Source organism: Anastrepha obliqua, chromosome 2 (assembly GCF_027943255.1).
Source record: "Anastrepha obliqua isolate idAnaObli1 chromosome 2, idAnaObli1_1.0, whole genome shotgun sequence".
NCBI lineage: Eukaryota > Metazoa > Arthropoda > Insecta > Diptera > Tephritidae > Anastrepha > Anastrepha obliqua.
In genome coordinates, this window is record NC_072893.1 from 122587007 (window position 1) to 122602873 (window position 15867).

The following is a 15867-nucleotide window of genomic DNA, read 5'->3' on the forward strand; positions in this document are numbered from 1 at the left end:
CCTTAATTTTGGTGTTTTCACCGAGATTCGAACTGACGTTCTTTCTGTGAATTCTGAATAGTAGTAGTATTTTTATATATATATATTTTTTCATTTTTAAATATTTACCGCAATTATGCCGAAAAATAATGCAGAAAAGTGTCGTGAATATCGACAGAAAAAAAAATCAATAAATAGCATCACGGAATTCATTCACGAAAATTTAATAAAGTATACACCAGAAGTATCGCGGATACTTAGAAAGGATTACGATAAAGTTCCAATGATTTTAAGTGGCGATTTTAACGTAAATTTTGCATTGGACACAGCGGTTCCTTTAATTGACGTTCTCAATACAACATTCAATTTAAAAATGTGTAACAATCGCACTGAATCGACAACACGATCAAAAACAACCATTGACGCGGTATTTCAAAGATATGTTGACAACATCGAAACCAAAGCATTTGTATCATATTTTATCTATCATAAGCCACTCGTATCATTTGTTGAAATTGAAAACATTGAGGATGAATAATAATAAAATGAAGAAAATAAAATATGAACTTTATAGCAATATTATAATGAACCTATAATTATCCCGCTCCTAATGCTGCTTTCGTCTTATTCTCTCTCAGTTTGTTTTACGGAAGGTTTCACTTCTATCGCGTCTAACCGTTAGACTGGTATTTTTTTTTTATGAAGAGATTTTTCATGCGAAGGAGCGACCACTGTGCGAAAAACGTTTTTCTATGTTTCATGCACGAATATCAAATATTCTCATTGGATAATTTGTTTGCTCGATGAGTCCTAATCCGACAGGTACTCCTATGAAGTTCTTTGTAAGTAAGTTTTTTTTTTAGAAGAATGATTTCTGTATAGATAAACCGACTTACGAACGGAAATTACTCACCTGTTGCTCAGAAAATGTGGGAGAGACCCTGCCAACGGAACTCATCAAGAACTCGTATTCAAGTGGGTGTTTAGCTGCCAGAGGAGTGAGCTCTATGAAAGTACTCGGCAAAGTGAATGGTAGTAAGTAATTTTGACTGGTGAGCTGAAATTGGTCCTGTGGTTTTGCTGCTAGTCAACAATAATATGCACAGGCAAATAGGGGTCAAAAACTTTTCGCAATCGAAATAATTCTCTAATGATAAGCTGAATTTGTTTATAGCAGGATAGCACCAGCCGAGAAGAATAGTCTTGTGTGATTCGGTTTTGTCGGCGGAGCAGAGTTAACAAATTGACCGAACTAAAATTACTTGACTCTAGAGATTTAAATCCCATAAACGCTTTCAAGATATCCTTTAGTCGAATACTAACTGAAACAGAGAAATTGATGTGTCTGCCTGAAACCATCGCTTATAGGTACACCAACAGCTTCAATATGGAGCGTGTAGTTGAGGCAGAGACTCTCACTATAACTCGCTGAGGTGGAGAAAATTCTTCCACCTGTCCTATTTTTACGAGGTTTTTCGTAGAATAAGTATTTTCTGCCACCTTTAAAGCTTGGGATGTCAGGACACTTTCAAGACGCGCGCATCGCCATGTTTACAAGTAGTCGATATCTGACGTATTTCACCACCCAATTGAAGCTGGTTAGCGAAACAGAACTATTTTCAGAACTATTCGATAGTGTTTCCCAACAGCTTTCGATAAACTTAGTGTGGGTGCCTGGATATCGAGAACTCCCATAAAACTTGTGGTTAAGAGTTTTTCCTACTGTAGTAGACTTCTGCGAACTGGAAATTTTTCAGTGGTCCTTCCATGGAGAAAGCATTTCCCACTCAGCTGAAAGAAATCATCTTCCTTTCCTGGGCGAGGTTTTTAACTCAGTCAAAATCGCTCTGCCACTTATAGCGGCAGCCAAGAAGAATGTTCAGAAGTTAACTAATTCGTTTCCCTGTTTACGCTTGAAGAAGAAAGCTTTCTTTCGCTCGACCTCTAAAGTATTTCACCAAAAAAGTTAAAAATGAAAAACTTTTCAAGTGTTACACTCAGCACAAAATTGCTGCCTAATTAAGTAGCACGCGTTAGCCTTTCGAAGCCACAAAAAAGACACCGGAAATGCATGTTGGCAAAGCAAATCTTGATGTGATTTGCCTAAAATGCCAACAAATTATGCTAAATGCGCCCACACCACAGCAGCGGCAAAGTGAACAAGGAGCTTGAATTCAGAAAAAAATAGAAATATTTACAAAATCTGCAGGGGGTTGCTAAACGTGCGACCAATCAGTGAAAAGCAAATTTAATGTCTTCTAAAGGACGAGCGCAAATGATGGGTGGGTGAGTGGGTGGAGAGCGTATGAAGCGTTTAAAGTAGCGGGAGCGAGAGCGAGAGTAAGAATGTGGCCGAGTAGAAGAGCTAAGCAAGCAATGAAGATGCAAAAGTGCGAGTGAGTAAGCGTATAAAGTGTGCGAAAGTGGTATTTTTTCAAAAACAAAATGGCCAACATATGGCTAAAGTGGGTGGTGGAGAGCGTAAGCTAAAATGTAAATGGGGAAGAGCACGCGCAAAAACATGCGATTGAGATGAGCACAGATGGCAGTTGTCAATTTAGCGCCTGTGGCAGGATGACAGCAAACAACATTGAGTGTAGCAAAGAGAGAGCGGCTCTGACAAATATGATAGTATGTCTGTATGCATGTGTGAGATGTGCATGCATTAAATAACGGTTAGATGTGATAATACAGTGTACGAAGAGAGTAGCGTATTGCAATTTTTTACTCATTTTTGGCCAAACATTTTTTTTTTGTTTTTGTTTACACTCTCCTAACTGCCAACAATTTGCGTTAATTCATTTTGCCAGTCGAGCTGTCCTCATATTATATTTTAGCTGCTGTTATCCTGCAAGTGTAACACTAGTGTTTTAACCGTTAAACGGATTAAGCGACACATTCAGTTGTTCATTTGACTTCGTTTGTGGCGGTTATGCGTAAAAAGCAGGAAATTGGACTTTGAAAAAAAATCTTAATAATATAGAATATAAATAAGAATCTTAAGCGTTAGAAATAATTGAATTTCGAGTTTAGTTTACATGAAAAAAAAGAAATTAAATTGAACTTTAATAAAAGAAGTTATAACTCGAAAGCATTTCACTAAAAGTGGGAAGATTACATTTAAGTGAAATACAAATTAAAAGTGAAGCAATAAAAAAATATTTAAAACAATCTTTGTGAAAGTATTCAAATTCAGAACACGTAAATAGCAAATACTTACTATTAAGTTGGAAAAATAAAAATACTAAAGGCATACAGAAATAAGTGATAATTTTTTTAACTAAATTTTTGGTAAAGAACGCAATTTAAGACTTACATACACTTCAAAATGCATCACCAGAGCGCCAAATCGTTTTTAATACGAGATCTGCTGGGAGATTTAATAAATCGACCGCCGCCGGACACCGGTAAGAAAAGTGTTTAAATTATTTAATTTTGCAGAAAACTAATTTTTGAGTGCTAAAAATGTGATTTTTCTAGTTTTCTGTTTGTTTTTGGAAATTTTTTGGAAAAAAAATTTCTGTTAAAAAAATTTTAGACTGAATACTATGTTACTCTAACAGATTGAAAAAAATCATTGACAAATGCGTAACATAAAAATTATGTATGCACTTGTAGATGTAAATAATTTTCCATTGTTTTTGTTTTGAAGACAGTATAATTAATTCTTCAAGCAATTAAAAAATATGTATTATGCTTCATCCACTTTCCTTTTCCTAATGCAAAGTAATCGTTAATAACAAACTGAAAACGTAGTAAACTTTTAGGCAAATAGTAAAACTCATTTAGTATTTCTTACCAAAAGACGTTTATTTCAAAATTTTTTTTAAATTTTTTATTTTTTTTTAATTTTTCTTAAATTTTTTTAAAATTATTTTTTTAATTTTTAATTTCTTAATTTTTTAATTTACTTTTTTTAAAGCTTACATGATAAGAAATTATTAGGTTAACTGAAGCAAATGCAGCGCTAGCAACAGAGGCTTTCGCCTGTTCAACAATTTTATTATATATATTAGCAGCACTGCTAAATTTCCAAGATCCAATAACGCATAAAGTCATTCATCTATACAAATTGCGTACCCCACCTTTCTCCATTCTCCAATCATACTCTCACTTAAATAGTTTCAAGAGTCGGTAATAATATACGACTTCGTTCTACTGTTGGTGTGGAGTTTACAGAGTGGTCAGACTAAGCATGCGATTACTTGATTTTAGTATTATTAAATTCTACAAAAGCTTTTGGAAAATCCTGAATCCCTAATTGAGACAGGGAGTGAAGTTTACAGATTGGTCAGAATAAATATGCGGCTACTTTCTTTAATGATTATGTCGTATATATGCGTCAATTTCAAAAGTTCATTTTTTAGTTAATGTCGTATATGTGCGTCATGCCGAAAAAGAAAATCGCATTGGCTATGAAATTTAAAGTTAAGCAAAAAACGAAAATTTCCCTGTTATTTTGACATTATAAAGTAAGCATGAACACTGAATTTCCTGATAATCGTTATCATAATCGTTCAGCCAACGCGCACGGTGAATCCAATATTTGGCTGAAAACCGGTTTTGTATCTACAGTCTTCGCTTGAAATTAATTCAGCACAGTAAATCGAGCTGTCTAAGAAAAACTAATCGCTTAACAGGTTAACACGTTGAGTGCCACCATACAACAAAAAAATGGGGTTCGTCCGGCCACGATTTTTTTTTACATAATACAATAGAATATTGTTCAACAAAATGTAGGCCATATGATGCCACATTGGTCTCATACCCATAGGTCAAGCAGCTAAACAATGCAATGGCTCTAGTATGGCGTGAATACACTACTACTAATAGCCTCTATGAAGCAGCTGCATCAGCACAAACCGAAATCTCACACATTATACCGTGAGACCAAGTGTCACCACGAGGCCTGAAAGTCTCTTCGCACTGTGAGACCAACCTGGACTCACATGGCACTCAACGTGTTAAATCCCACAAAATCTTTTGACATAACCCGAAGTAACCTAGTCGTAAACTGACTGAGACAGTAAATTTGATATGATAGCCTGGAACTATCATTTATAGTTAGACCGACGGCTTCGAGATGGATCGTAGAGTTGAGGCAGAGACTTTCTGTGACCCTCTACTAGTACGAAAATGCTTCCATTTTTTTTTTTTTTTTAATTTATGATATTTTTTTCCTTCAAGAAGTATTTTCTGGCGCCTTTTAGAGCGTGTATTCCCCTGATTGTTATTAAAGGGGAATTGCCCGAATTATTTCTCAGCTCAGTCTTTTCATGTGCTATTTCGAAAACTCTTTGGCCTCAGTACAATATAAGGAAGCCAAAGAAAGTCCTGGGGACTGCACGCCATTCAATTTTCAAACCCCTGCATGTGTTTACCGGACATTAGACGATCGGCACACACGCGGAAAAGCTAGGTTTACCATTTAACCCTCCATTGCAGAAGCTGTGGAGACCTTTCAGAGAAGGAGACTGTTGATCACTAAATGTCCGAGCTTGGCAGCTAGACGATTGAGGTCACTTCGTGCTTCTTTCTTCGACAGTCTGAGGCAGTGCTCCAACCTAAATCCCCTCAATCTTCTCCATTACATCAGCAGATCTAGCTGGCTGTAGATATCTCCCTGCTGGAGGTCTTATGATGACATCAAAATGGCTCTTTTGTGCTACTTGAGGAGTACCCGCGTGGTACTTCAACCATTTCCCCTACCTACCTATAGCTGTATTTTCTGCCGCCCCTGTCATTTCATTCTTTAAAAATTGGTGGTATATATTTTGAGCTTTTACAACAACGGCGCATGCCAGCATCGCTATTTTTACAGATCGTCGACCTCTGACGCATTTCACAACCAAATTCAGGCTAGTTAAGCAAGACAGAACTCTATTCAATGGCGTCTCCAATCAGTTGTCGATAAATAAAGCGCTCGGTAGTTTTGATCCTCGGTTATTGAAATATCGCCAGAAACGTGGTCGTTGATGAATTAGGCAGAGCGAATTCCTTGATGGCTTCAAGCGAGGATTGGTTCTCAAGCACAGTGAAAATCACCTTCTGTGTAAATGTTTGATGAAGAATCGAAGGACTACTTTCTCGGTATTCGAGTGCAATTACGCGCCGATTTTGTCCAATCACCGACTGCATAATTGCACCAAATTTTATAAACTGCGTTAATTAGTTGAAGCCAACTGAAGACTGTGGTATCAAAAGGCCTCTTAGTTAGTTGCCACTTACCTTTTCACCGCCATCTTAATCTAATCTCACCTGGATTTATCGTAATCAAATTATTTATATCCTGCACGATTCTCTGGGTGGCGTACCTCTGTTGGTAATTGATTTCCCTCTCTGCCCTGATTATTTTTGGGTTTGGTGTGACCTGTCTACTATCAATTGTGCCTTCAAACATAGGTAGCAAAGCGTACACTTTGTGGTAATTTCCTATGATGGGACAACATGGACTCTGGCTTACTCATTTAAAGAGATATTCCATACTTTCGAGCTGTCTTGTTATGAGTTTGCTGTAATTGAGGCGGCATTGATCCTGTGTTTTTTGTGCTCAGATGGTCATCTGAATAAAAGCTAGCTACTAATTTCCATCCTTACAACTTTAGCCTCATTGTAGGGAATATTTAGTCGAAGTTTCTTTAGAGTTAGGAACAATTTGCCTAGTTGTGACCAAGGAAGTTTGACTATTATTTGATTACTGATGGTATGCAAGTTCATTTCTCTTCAAATCGTTCCTACAGGAGGAAGAACTCGTTTTTCGTGGCATGTGTTCATTTTCAGCATTGCTTGAAGGATCGACGGCAATAATTCAGCCCAAAAAGCTGATTATAGAGTGACTCCTCGTCAGAGTTACACTAAGTAAATCATAATTTGAATGTAAAATATGTCAGAGCAATGGATTTCTCCCGGTGAATCTGCTCAAAAGAAGGCGAAGACAGTCCCAATGGCAGAAAAGGTCTTGGCGACGAACGGCCCCATCCTCATGGATTTTTTAGAAAACGGACGAACGATCCCTGGTTAATACTAAAGTGAGTTATTGGACCACTTTCACAAAAAATTGAAGGAGACAAGGCCGTTTTGGCGAACGAGAAGGCGCGGTTTCACCACGATAACGCAGCAGCACTTTCATCCGGAGTTCTCGCCGCTGAACTGTATGAATTGCGTTTTGAATTGCTGCCACACTCCCCGATTTCACCCAATCTGGCTCCCTGTGACTTTTTCTTGTTTCCTAACGTAAAGCGGGGGAAAAACTTAGTTCAAACGAGTAAGTCATCGCCGAGACAGAGACGTATTTTGGAGAGTTTGACAAATCCTATATTTTGGAGGGGCTAAAAAAATGGCCATAGAATTGGGAGAAGTGTGTCTTTCTAAAAGGTGACTATGTTGAAAAAAAAAATTTGGAAAAATTGTGTCTTCATTTCTAACACGGGTACTTATTGAACCCCCCCTCGTATATATCCCCATGGTTTCTAAGTGGAATATAGGGCTTCTCGGTTTCAGTAATCCATAAGCTTATCATAAGTTGGAGATTGAACTTCTGCATCCGAGCCTGGGTCCTTGGATACCGGGTTTGCCACCAGGCTGACAACGTGGGAATTTCTTGCTTGCTAATGGAGAGGTTATACCACCTTGACTCGGTCGACAGAGCCTCGTTAGCAAAAACAGGGGGTACCACGACCAGAACAAGAAGTCTAGGATAGTAGGTGAAGGTTGTCGTTTGGAGAGCAGAGGCTGGGTTATTCGCATCACTTTCCCATTAACCCCCCCAGAAATAAAAGCCGGAATGTTGGCACACTTTTGCTCCAGTTTTTATGCGTTCTTCGCAAAAATGAAAAATAAACGACACCTTTAACATCTTGCCGTGCTTTAGCGAGTCTGAATCGTGATGAAAATGTTCACCCAAACATGAATATGACGAGCCAGGCTCGTTAATAGATCGTCGGGCCGAGGTCGTGTACAGATGCCGGATCAAACATAAACATCACGAGTCTGGGTCGTGATTGAACGTTAGTTTCTATCTATACGTCATAATTGCTGTTGCATCATCTCGCACATCAGTCTGATCTGTTTAACACGCGTTGACGCGTAACAGCACCGAGTTTCATCGAGCTAAATGGCACGGCAAGGGGTTAACGGCTACTCCGCAACAAATCACGACGTACTCGTATGCTGGATGATGAACTGCCTGAACTGCTTAGTGGTTCTTGCTTTACTCTTGCAAAGGGCTTTGTTATTTTGTTTATTAACAACTTTTTCCACGGTACAAATGCTTTTATCCGTAAAAATAATATCTTCATGGCCGTTGCTGGTGCCATCTTGCAGCTTTCCAAACTTATTTGTTTTAATCACGGAGGTAAAAGATGACCAGCGCGCCTGTGAAAGCTTTAAGTTGCAGGTAAACATTCAATTCAAAATTCAGAAGCCTAAGAGGTTATGATATCCTTTGAAGTTAGAAGCATTGCCTGGGGTGTACCCGTGCTACTTCCGTTAACCAGTCGAGGAGGCTGAGAATAAGATTTCCATTGAGTTAGAAGCAATTATTTTGTTGTGACTCCCCTGGGCACTTATTATTTTTCACTTAGAACACTTGCCCCAGGTGTCGATATGTAAGGTCTATAGGGATATCACTCAGCTCACAGTTCGCAGCCAATTAGCGACGTATTGTTTGAAAGTAACCGCATACAAAAAGCGCTAATAGGCCAAAAATCTTTTTGACGCACAAGTCAAAAAATGCAAAAACCAACAAAACATGCATAACACATTACACAACTCACAGAGGCACAATCCCCCTAAATACATACGAGTGCATAGAAATGCGAAACGCTCGAGGTAATAATTTAATTTGTCGAATTCAAAATGTTAACGTGTTCATAAGCAATTTGTCACGTACAACCACTTTGCAGTGCTAACAATAACAACAACAATAACCAGCATGCAGCAAAGACCAAAGCACACACACACACATTCAGTTGAATCTGTTTTGCAGCAAGGATGCCAAAAAAGAATTCACAGAGTAGCTGTGAATTTGGAGAATGCAAGAGACGGCGGGGAAGCTGGAAAACTAGAGAGCTGTATGCAATTTTAAATGAATGCAACTTATGCACTCGCAGCGCTATGCGTTCGTGTATGCTGGTGTCTCTGATATTTTTTTGGCAATTAAAATGTAAACTAACCCCACACTCTTTCCCCTCTAACCAATTACACAGTTGCTTTTAGCAAGTTTTGTATTTGTATGGTTGGTATATGAAGGGGAAATGCGCGTGTATATGTATGTACAATTATTACCCATACGCGCTGTTATATGTGCATGTGTGCGTGAAAAATGAGAGTGCCTGTGTGTTTGAAAAGTGTCATGATGGTAATTATGAATAAAACTCACATGACTGATATCAGGCCAAGTTGAATGCGCTTCGCTTTTTGCAACGAGTGGCAACATTACCCATTGTTCAGGCAATTAAAAAACTATTTATGAGTTAATTGCAAGTTTAACTACGAATTATGGCCGTTGACGAGTGCTTGCTTTTATTGCGATTACATATTTGCTGTCTAACGAAAATGAATTCGGAGTGACTTCCGTTTGAAGGACTCAATGTTAAAAGTTGTGAAAAAGACAAGTTAATTAAATAAATAAAAAATGCACACACACATATTTCACGTAAATGACGACTGTAAGGTTTGTTAGGAATGGAAGATATGCATGAATACATATAAGGTTGAATGCTTTGCTAGAAAATAAAAGTGTAGAGTCTAGGCTTAACTTTTAAATTCACAAGCCAAACTGAGTTGAAAAAGTTTTTAAAGTTAAATCCTTTGGAAATGTACATTTCATGACAAAAAGTAAATAAATAAAAGATTTAAAAAAATTGAAAACTGAATTTTTAAGAATTTTTATTTGTATAAAAAGGTTTTTATTGCATTGTATTTACACGCAAAAATGATTTTTTTAATTTTTATAAAAAAAGAAGCTAAAGAAAGTTTACTATTCAAAATTATTTTCAATAATTACACTGGAAATACTCGTTCAAATACACACGGCAGTCGCCGTAGCCGAATGAGTTGGTACGTAACTACCATCTCGAAGTGCGTAGGTTGGAATATCCGTGCATGAAATACCAAATGATAGCAAAAAAGTTGTTTCTAATAGCGGTTGTCCCTCGGCAGCTAATAGCCAATCTCCGAGTGTATTTTTGCCATAAAAAAGCTCCCCGTAAAAGAAATCATCTGCCGTTCGGAGTCGGCTTGAAACTGTAAGCCCCTCCCTGGACGGCCATTTGTAGAACAAAAAGGAAGTAAGGGCCAATTATATAAATTTATATACTCCTTCAAAGAAATTAGGGCACCTCTTTTGATTTTTTTGTCAGTGGGCAAAATTGATGGATATTTTTCTGTTAAAAAAAGAGGTTGTCTGTAAAGTCGGTTTACTGACGATAGTTTAACGTGATAACGTCATAAGAAAATACTGATTGAATGGTTGCATTTTTCAAAAGAAAATTTTAATTTTATTTGTTTGATAGATATTTTGTATGGATGTAGAGAATGAGGTAACATTAACATAACATAATATACTTTAACATAACATAACATAACATAACATAACATAACATAACATAACATAACATAACATAACATAACATAACATAACATAACATAACATAACATAACATAACATAACATAACATAACATAACATAACATAACATAACATAACATAACATAACATAACATAACATAACATAACATAACATAACATAACATAACATATCATAACATAACATAACATGCTGTTCAAGCAAGGTAACGACGCATGAGCAAGATAACGACGCATTTTTTGGTGCGTGCAGCCGGCTACATAGAATTATTAGACGTTATCACGTCAAAAAATAATAATAACATTAAAACAACAGGTATTATTAACAAACTTGGTTTTATTTTAAATTCTTCAAGTAAATCAAATTAATAATAATCAATAAGAAGGCATATGCAAATACAAATACGTGAATTTACATTTGTACATATGCGCATATACATACATATATACGCTCACTGAAGTAGGAGAGAGCAAGATGTCGAACGTTGCCGTTCGTTTGCTTTGTTTGCTTTGTCGTTCGTTCCGCGCTTTCGCTTACAGTTCATTCAAGGTAACGGCAATGAGCAAGGTAACGACAAATGAGCAAGGTAACACTAATGAGCAAGGTAACGACACATTTTTTCGTGCGTGCAGCCGGCTAAATCGAATTATAAGACGTTATCACGTCAAAAATAGGTGTTGGACAAAGGTACGTAAGAGTTAAAGTTACTTTAGAACTTTTAGATTAAAAAATATAAATTTTGTTAACTCTTATCATCGAGTTTTCTGTGGCCGAGACCCTACTCAAATATGTGAGGTGCGTCTTTGTAGATGCCCTACAACCGAGGGCGGCCGAAAGAGACAAACATTTTTCTATACTCTTATCTTCTTCTTCTTGATTGGCGCGATAACCACTTAAGCTATTTCGGCCAAGTTTAACAAAGCGCTGCAGTCATTTCTTTCTCGTGCTAACCGACGTCACTTGGACACACTAAGTGAAGCCAAGTCCTTCTCCACCCAATTTTTCCAATGCAGAGGAGGCCTTCTTCTTCCTCTGCTACCACCAGCTGGTACCGCTGGTACCTACTTTCAGAGCCAGAGCATTCGGACAACATGACTTAACTAGCAGAGTGGCTGGATCTACAATTCGCTGCGCTATGTTTGTGTCGTCGTAAAGCTCATATATCTTATTATTCCAGACGCCTGCGAATCTTCCACTGAATATTTCTCTCAAACACTCCAAAGGATGTCTCATCGAATATTCTCATCGTCCAAGCTTCTGCTACAACGAGACGGGCATGATGAGTGACTTATAAAGTGTTAGTTTTGTTTGTCGAGATAGGACTTTGCTATTCAATTGGCTACAGCAACAATTCACAATAAAGACTCATTCCTGACAAAAATCAATGAAGCTTGAGAGCTAATATCCGTTTTGTAGATCGAGCCCGGAACCTACTGCCAGTACAGTGCAAATACACTTAGCTAGAACAGACAATATTAATTACTTTTAGACCAATAACTATTGCGTGCTGATTAGCAAAAGCATAGTTCCGCCTGCAGAGAGTAGAAAGGGAGCTCCCGCTAAAATAATCCGCCTCATCAGTGGATGTGCAACAGCAACATCAGCGACCACCAACGCAGGCTTGAGCCACAATTGTCTCCTTCTCTTCGGCATCGTCCGAGACGACGTTATTAGCCAATTGACCCTGCACAAAAGAGGCATCGTACGGAGTTTCACCAGACATCTTGAGGACCTGGACTTCGCCGATGACATCTGTCTCCTCTCTCACAAACTCACTGAAATGCCAGCGAAGGCGTACAGACTAGTCACGCTGGCACATCGCCAAGGCCAATAAAGTAAGACCTATAATGGTTCACGGCAGTCCAATGGAACTTGTCAAAAGCTTCTACTACCTCGGGTGCACTATAACTACAGACGGAGGAGCAGATGAAGATGCCAACTGCAGGCTAAACAAAGCAAGGGCGGCTTTCGGGCGAATGTATACAATATGGGCGAGTTTACAAATCTCCATGCGTACTAAACTGCGAATATTCAACTTATGTGTAAAGTCTGCATTGCTGTACGGAAGTGAAACATGGCTGATCTCCAACACCATCATACAGAGGCTACAATTTTTCGTCAAAAATGCGTTCCCGTTATCCGTAGAATATTCTGGCCAAACACCATTAGCAACGATGCACTATGGAGATCAACGAATGAGGTACCCATCCTATAGCAAATCAAACGCAGAAAGTGGCGATGGATTAGTCACACGTTTAGGATGTCATCTACACCAAGTATTACGGAATTGGAATTTTGAATACTGTCGGTTCTAGAAGTCATATTGTTTGAGATACCATTAGTGAGTTGACTACATCTTATCAGTTTGGCTTCACAATTTGTTAATCAATCAAGTATTAGATTCACAATCCATCAACTAGAACATATCCTTGAACGAAGGATCGGACGCCAAAATCGTCTTGTAGGTTTTAAAGCTCTTTTTCGATAGCAAGAAAAGTTACCTACTTTAGGCTCTATGTTAGAATTTCGTATGTTTAGCGCAAAGACCCGCACTGGGTAACTTCACCGCTACATCAGAATTGGTGGAATCTCTCCAAGTTGTTTGATATCAGGCGTGTTTTTAGAAGAAGTGATAGGATATCAGAAGAGGTGAGAGGGCCTTGCAGTGAACGCGGAAAAAATAAAGCATTCTCCTGTTATGACAGAAACTAAACATCCAGCACACATTTTGCTGTTGATAGATGTAAATTTAAAGTATGAAATCCACTTAGATACCAGCGTTGAGGTGAGCGAATGAAGAGTTCAAATGCTGATTTGTGGAGCTTTGCGCAAAGCAACGGCAGATACTTGAGATGGTGTCGCAATGAGCTGTCAGGCTTTACGAAGATGTATTGGTTGGGGAATAAGTTAATAGCGTTTTTATATTTTACCTTCTACTCAAATATGAACGAGACGGTATCAATAAAGGGGTCCGCGGATGACATATGGCAAAAATAAATTTTTTGTTTTTTGGTAGGACTGTTATAAGCTTACATGGCAAATTTCAGCGTGATATGTCACATAGTTTGTTTTCTGTGCTACTGTAAACAAGTCAAGCTCGAGCGTGTTCTTCGAATTCTCTTTTATGACTTCAATTGTCTCAAAATAATGTTTTCCACGGAACGGCAACTTGAGCTTGGGAAACAGGAAAAAGTCACATGGAGCCATATCAGGCGAATACGGTGCTTGCGGAACGATATTAACATTATTTTTGTTCAAATAATCGCGAACAAGACGTGATGTGTGAGCTGGTGCATTATCGTGATGCAAGAACCATGACTTGTTGTCCCACAATTCCTTCCTTTTAAGACGAATGTTCTCGCGCAAACGCTTTAAAACGTCTAAATAATATTCAGCCTTAACCGATTTTGCGATTTGTGCGATTTTCAAGCACAATTTGGAATAACAAAATTTCAAACAAATTCTTTGTTCAACTTTTTCCGCTCTACAAAACTACGTTAATCGTATTTTTGAGCTATTTAATTTTTTATTACTAGTTTTGAGGGTTAGAAATGTAATACCCAGGAGGCAAAAATCAATATTTTCGACGCTTGCTCTTATTTGATTTTCATCGAGGTCTAAGAGTTGCCGAAGCAGCCCGGGACATTTGCGACGTGTATGAAGAAGATGTCATAGGCGAGTTTGCAGCACGAAAATGGTTCGCAAAGTTCAAAAATGGCGACTTTGACGTAGCGGTAGGCCTTCTGAATTCGATGAAAAACGTCTCAAATCACTTTTGAAGTCGTGAATTGGCAGAAAAAATGAACTGCGATCATAAAACGATTCTCAATTATCTTCATTTAATGGGATCACCGAAAACCTGGCCCGCTATAGAGCAACTCGCGGTCATAAACAGCGCTTTTTGTACCGTATCGTCACGGGAGATGAGAAATGGTGCCCATACATCAGCATATCAAGCAAAGAAAGGAGTGGGTGGCTCCAGGAGATACCCCTAAGCCGAGAGTCAAGCCGGATCTTCAGCCTAAGGAGATCATGATATGTGTTTGGTGAGACTGGGAGGGCTTGGTGCAATGGGATATGCTCGAAAAGAATGCCACGGTCAACAAGGAACTCTATATTGCCAGCTACACCGCGTGAATGAGGCTATTCTACTGAAAAGATCTGATCGACATGGTCAAACCATACTTCTTAACGACAACACCAGGTCCCATGTTGCTCAAGGCGTCAAAGCTGCTCTCCAAGAGTTCGAATGGGAGGTCCTTCAGCTTCTGCCGTATTCTCTGGACCTTGCACCGAACGATTACCATCTTTTCCGCTCCCAGTCAAACCATATGAAGGGTGTTACCTTCGATAACAGAGATGTCCTTAAAAACTGGCTCAACAACTTCTTTGACACCAAAACAGGCGATTTTTGGGCGACTGGCATCAACAAATTGGTGCAGAGGTGGGAAGAGGTTGTAAACAGCAACGGCGAATATATAATTGACTAACTTATTTATATAATTATTGTTTTTGTTTAAATAAAAGTCTTCAGTAAATACTCTACGAACTTATTCCCCAACCTCATACAAGTACTAAATGCTCAATGACTACCGTTATTTCGAGTGCATGGTGAAGGAGGAAAGAGCTATACTGAGTGGGAATAAGCTAATGAAGAAGAATTTTGTTTCGCTGTTTCTAATGTAGCATTTGCGAGGTACCATAGCAAATACCTTTCATGTACAGTAGGTTCTGTTTTTATGCGGCTTTTTTTTATGCGGTTTTGAAATAGTGCGGTTTTTTTTTAAATTACAAAATGCATGTCGACCTATCGGGAATTGTACATATAAACAAGATTCTAAACCAGCTAAGCAAAAACTCATCACAGATTACATCAGAAATGCTAACCCTACAAGTATGGAACCGCCTGCATAACTATCTAGATCAGACGTGTACATTTCCTAAAGTGACGAAAGTGGGTATTGCCTGATTCTATTTCTGACTTAAATTTATTTTTCGATTCTGACGTTTCTTAAATAAAGATATAATTTTCAAAAATACAATATTTTGTTTATGCGATTTTATTTAATTATTTCAGATTCATGCGGTCTATGGAACGTATCTATAGTTATAATATGGGACTAGTGCCCTTTTTTATGCGATTTTATTACATTATTTCAGATTTATGCGGTTTTAGCATTTGAAACGTATCTATAGTTTTACTATAGAACTAGTAGCTTTTTTTATGCTGTTTTTTTTTATGCTGTTTCTTGCGGAACGTATCTACCGCATAAAAACAGAACCTACTGTACATCGAACAA

The 15867-nt window shown here is 38.2% G+C and overlaps 1 protein-coding gene across 2 annotated transcripts in view; it reads left to right on the plus strand.

Moving 5' to 3' along the window:
- Nucleotides 1-686: 686 nt before the first annotated feature.
- LOC129238025 (homeobox protein B-H2) overlaps nt 687-15867 on the plus strand; it is a 28856-nt gene continuing 13675 nt past the window's right edge. The window contains exon 1 of one of the 2 annotated variants that reach the window (XM_054873057.1): nt 687-1014. In XM_054873057.1, the coding sequence (XP_054729032.1) occupies nt 987-1014 (28 nt within the window). In that variant the 5' untranslated portion in view covers nt 687-986. Of the gene's footprint in view, nt 1015-3219; nt 3387-15867 lie in introns of those variants that run through there. The other variant, XM_054873056.1, reaches the window with a different exon arrangement.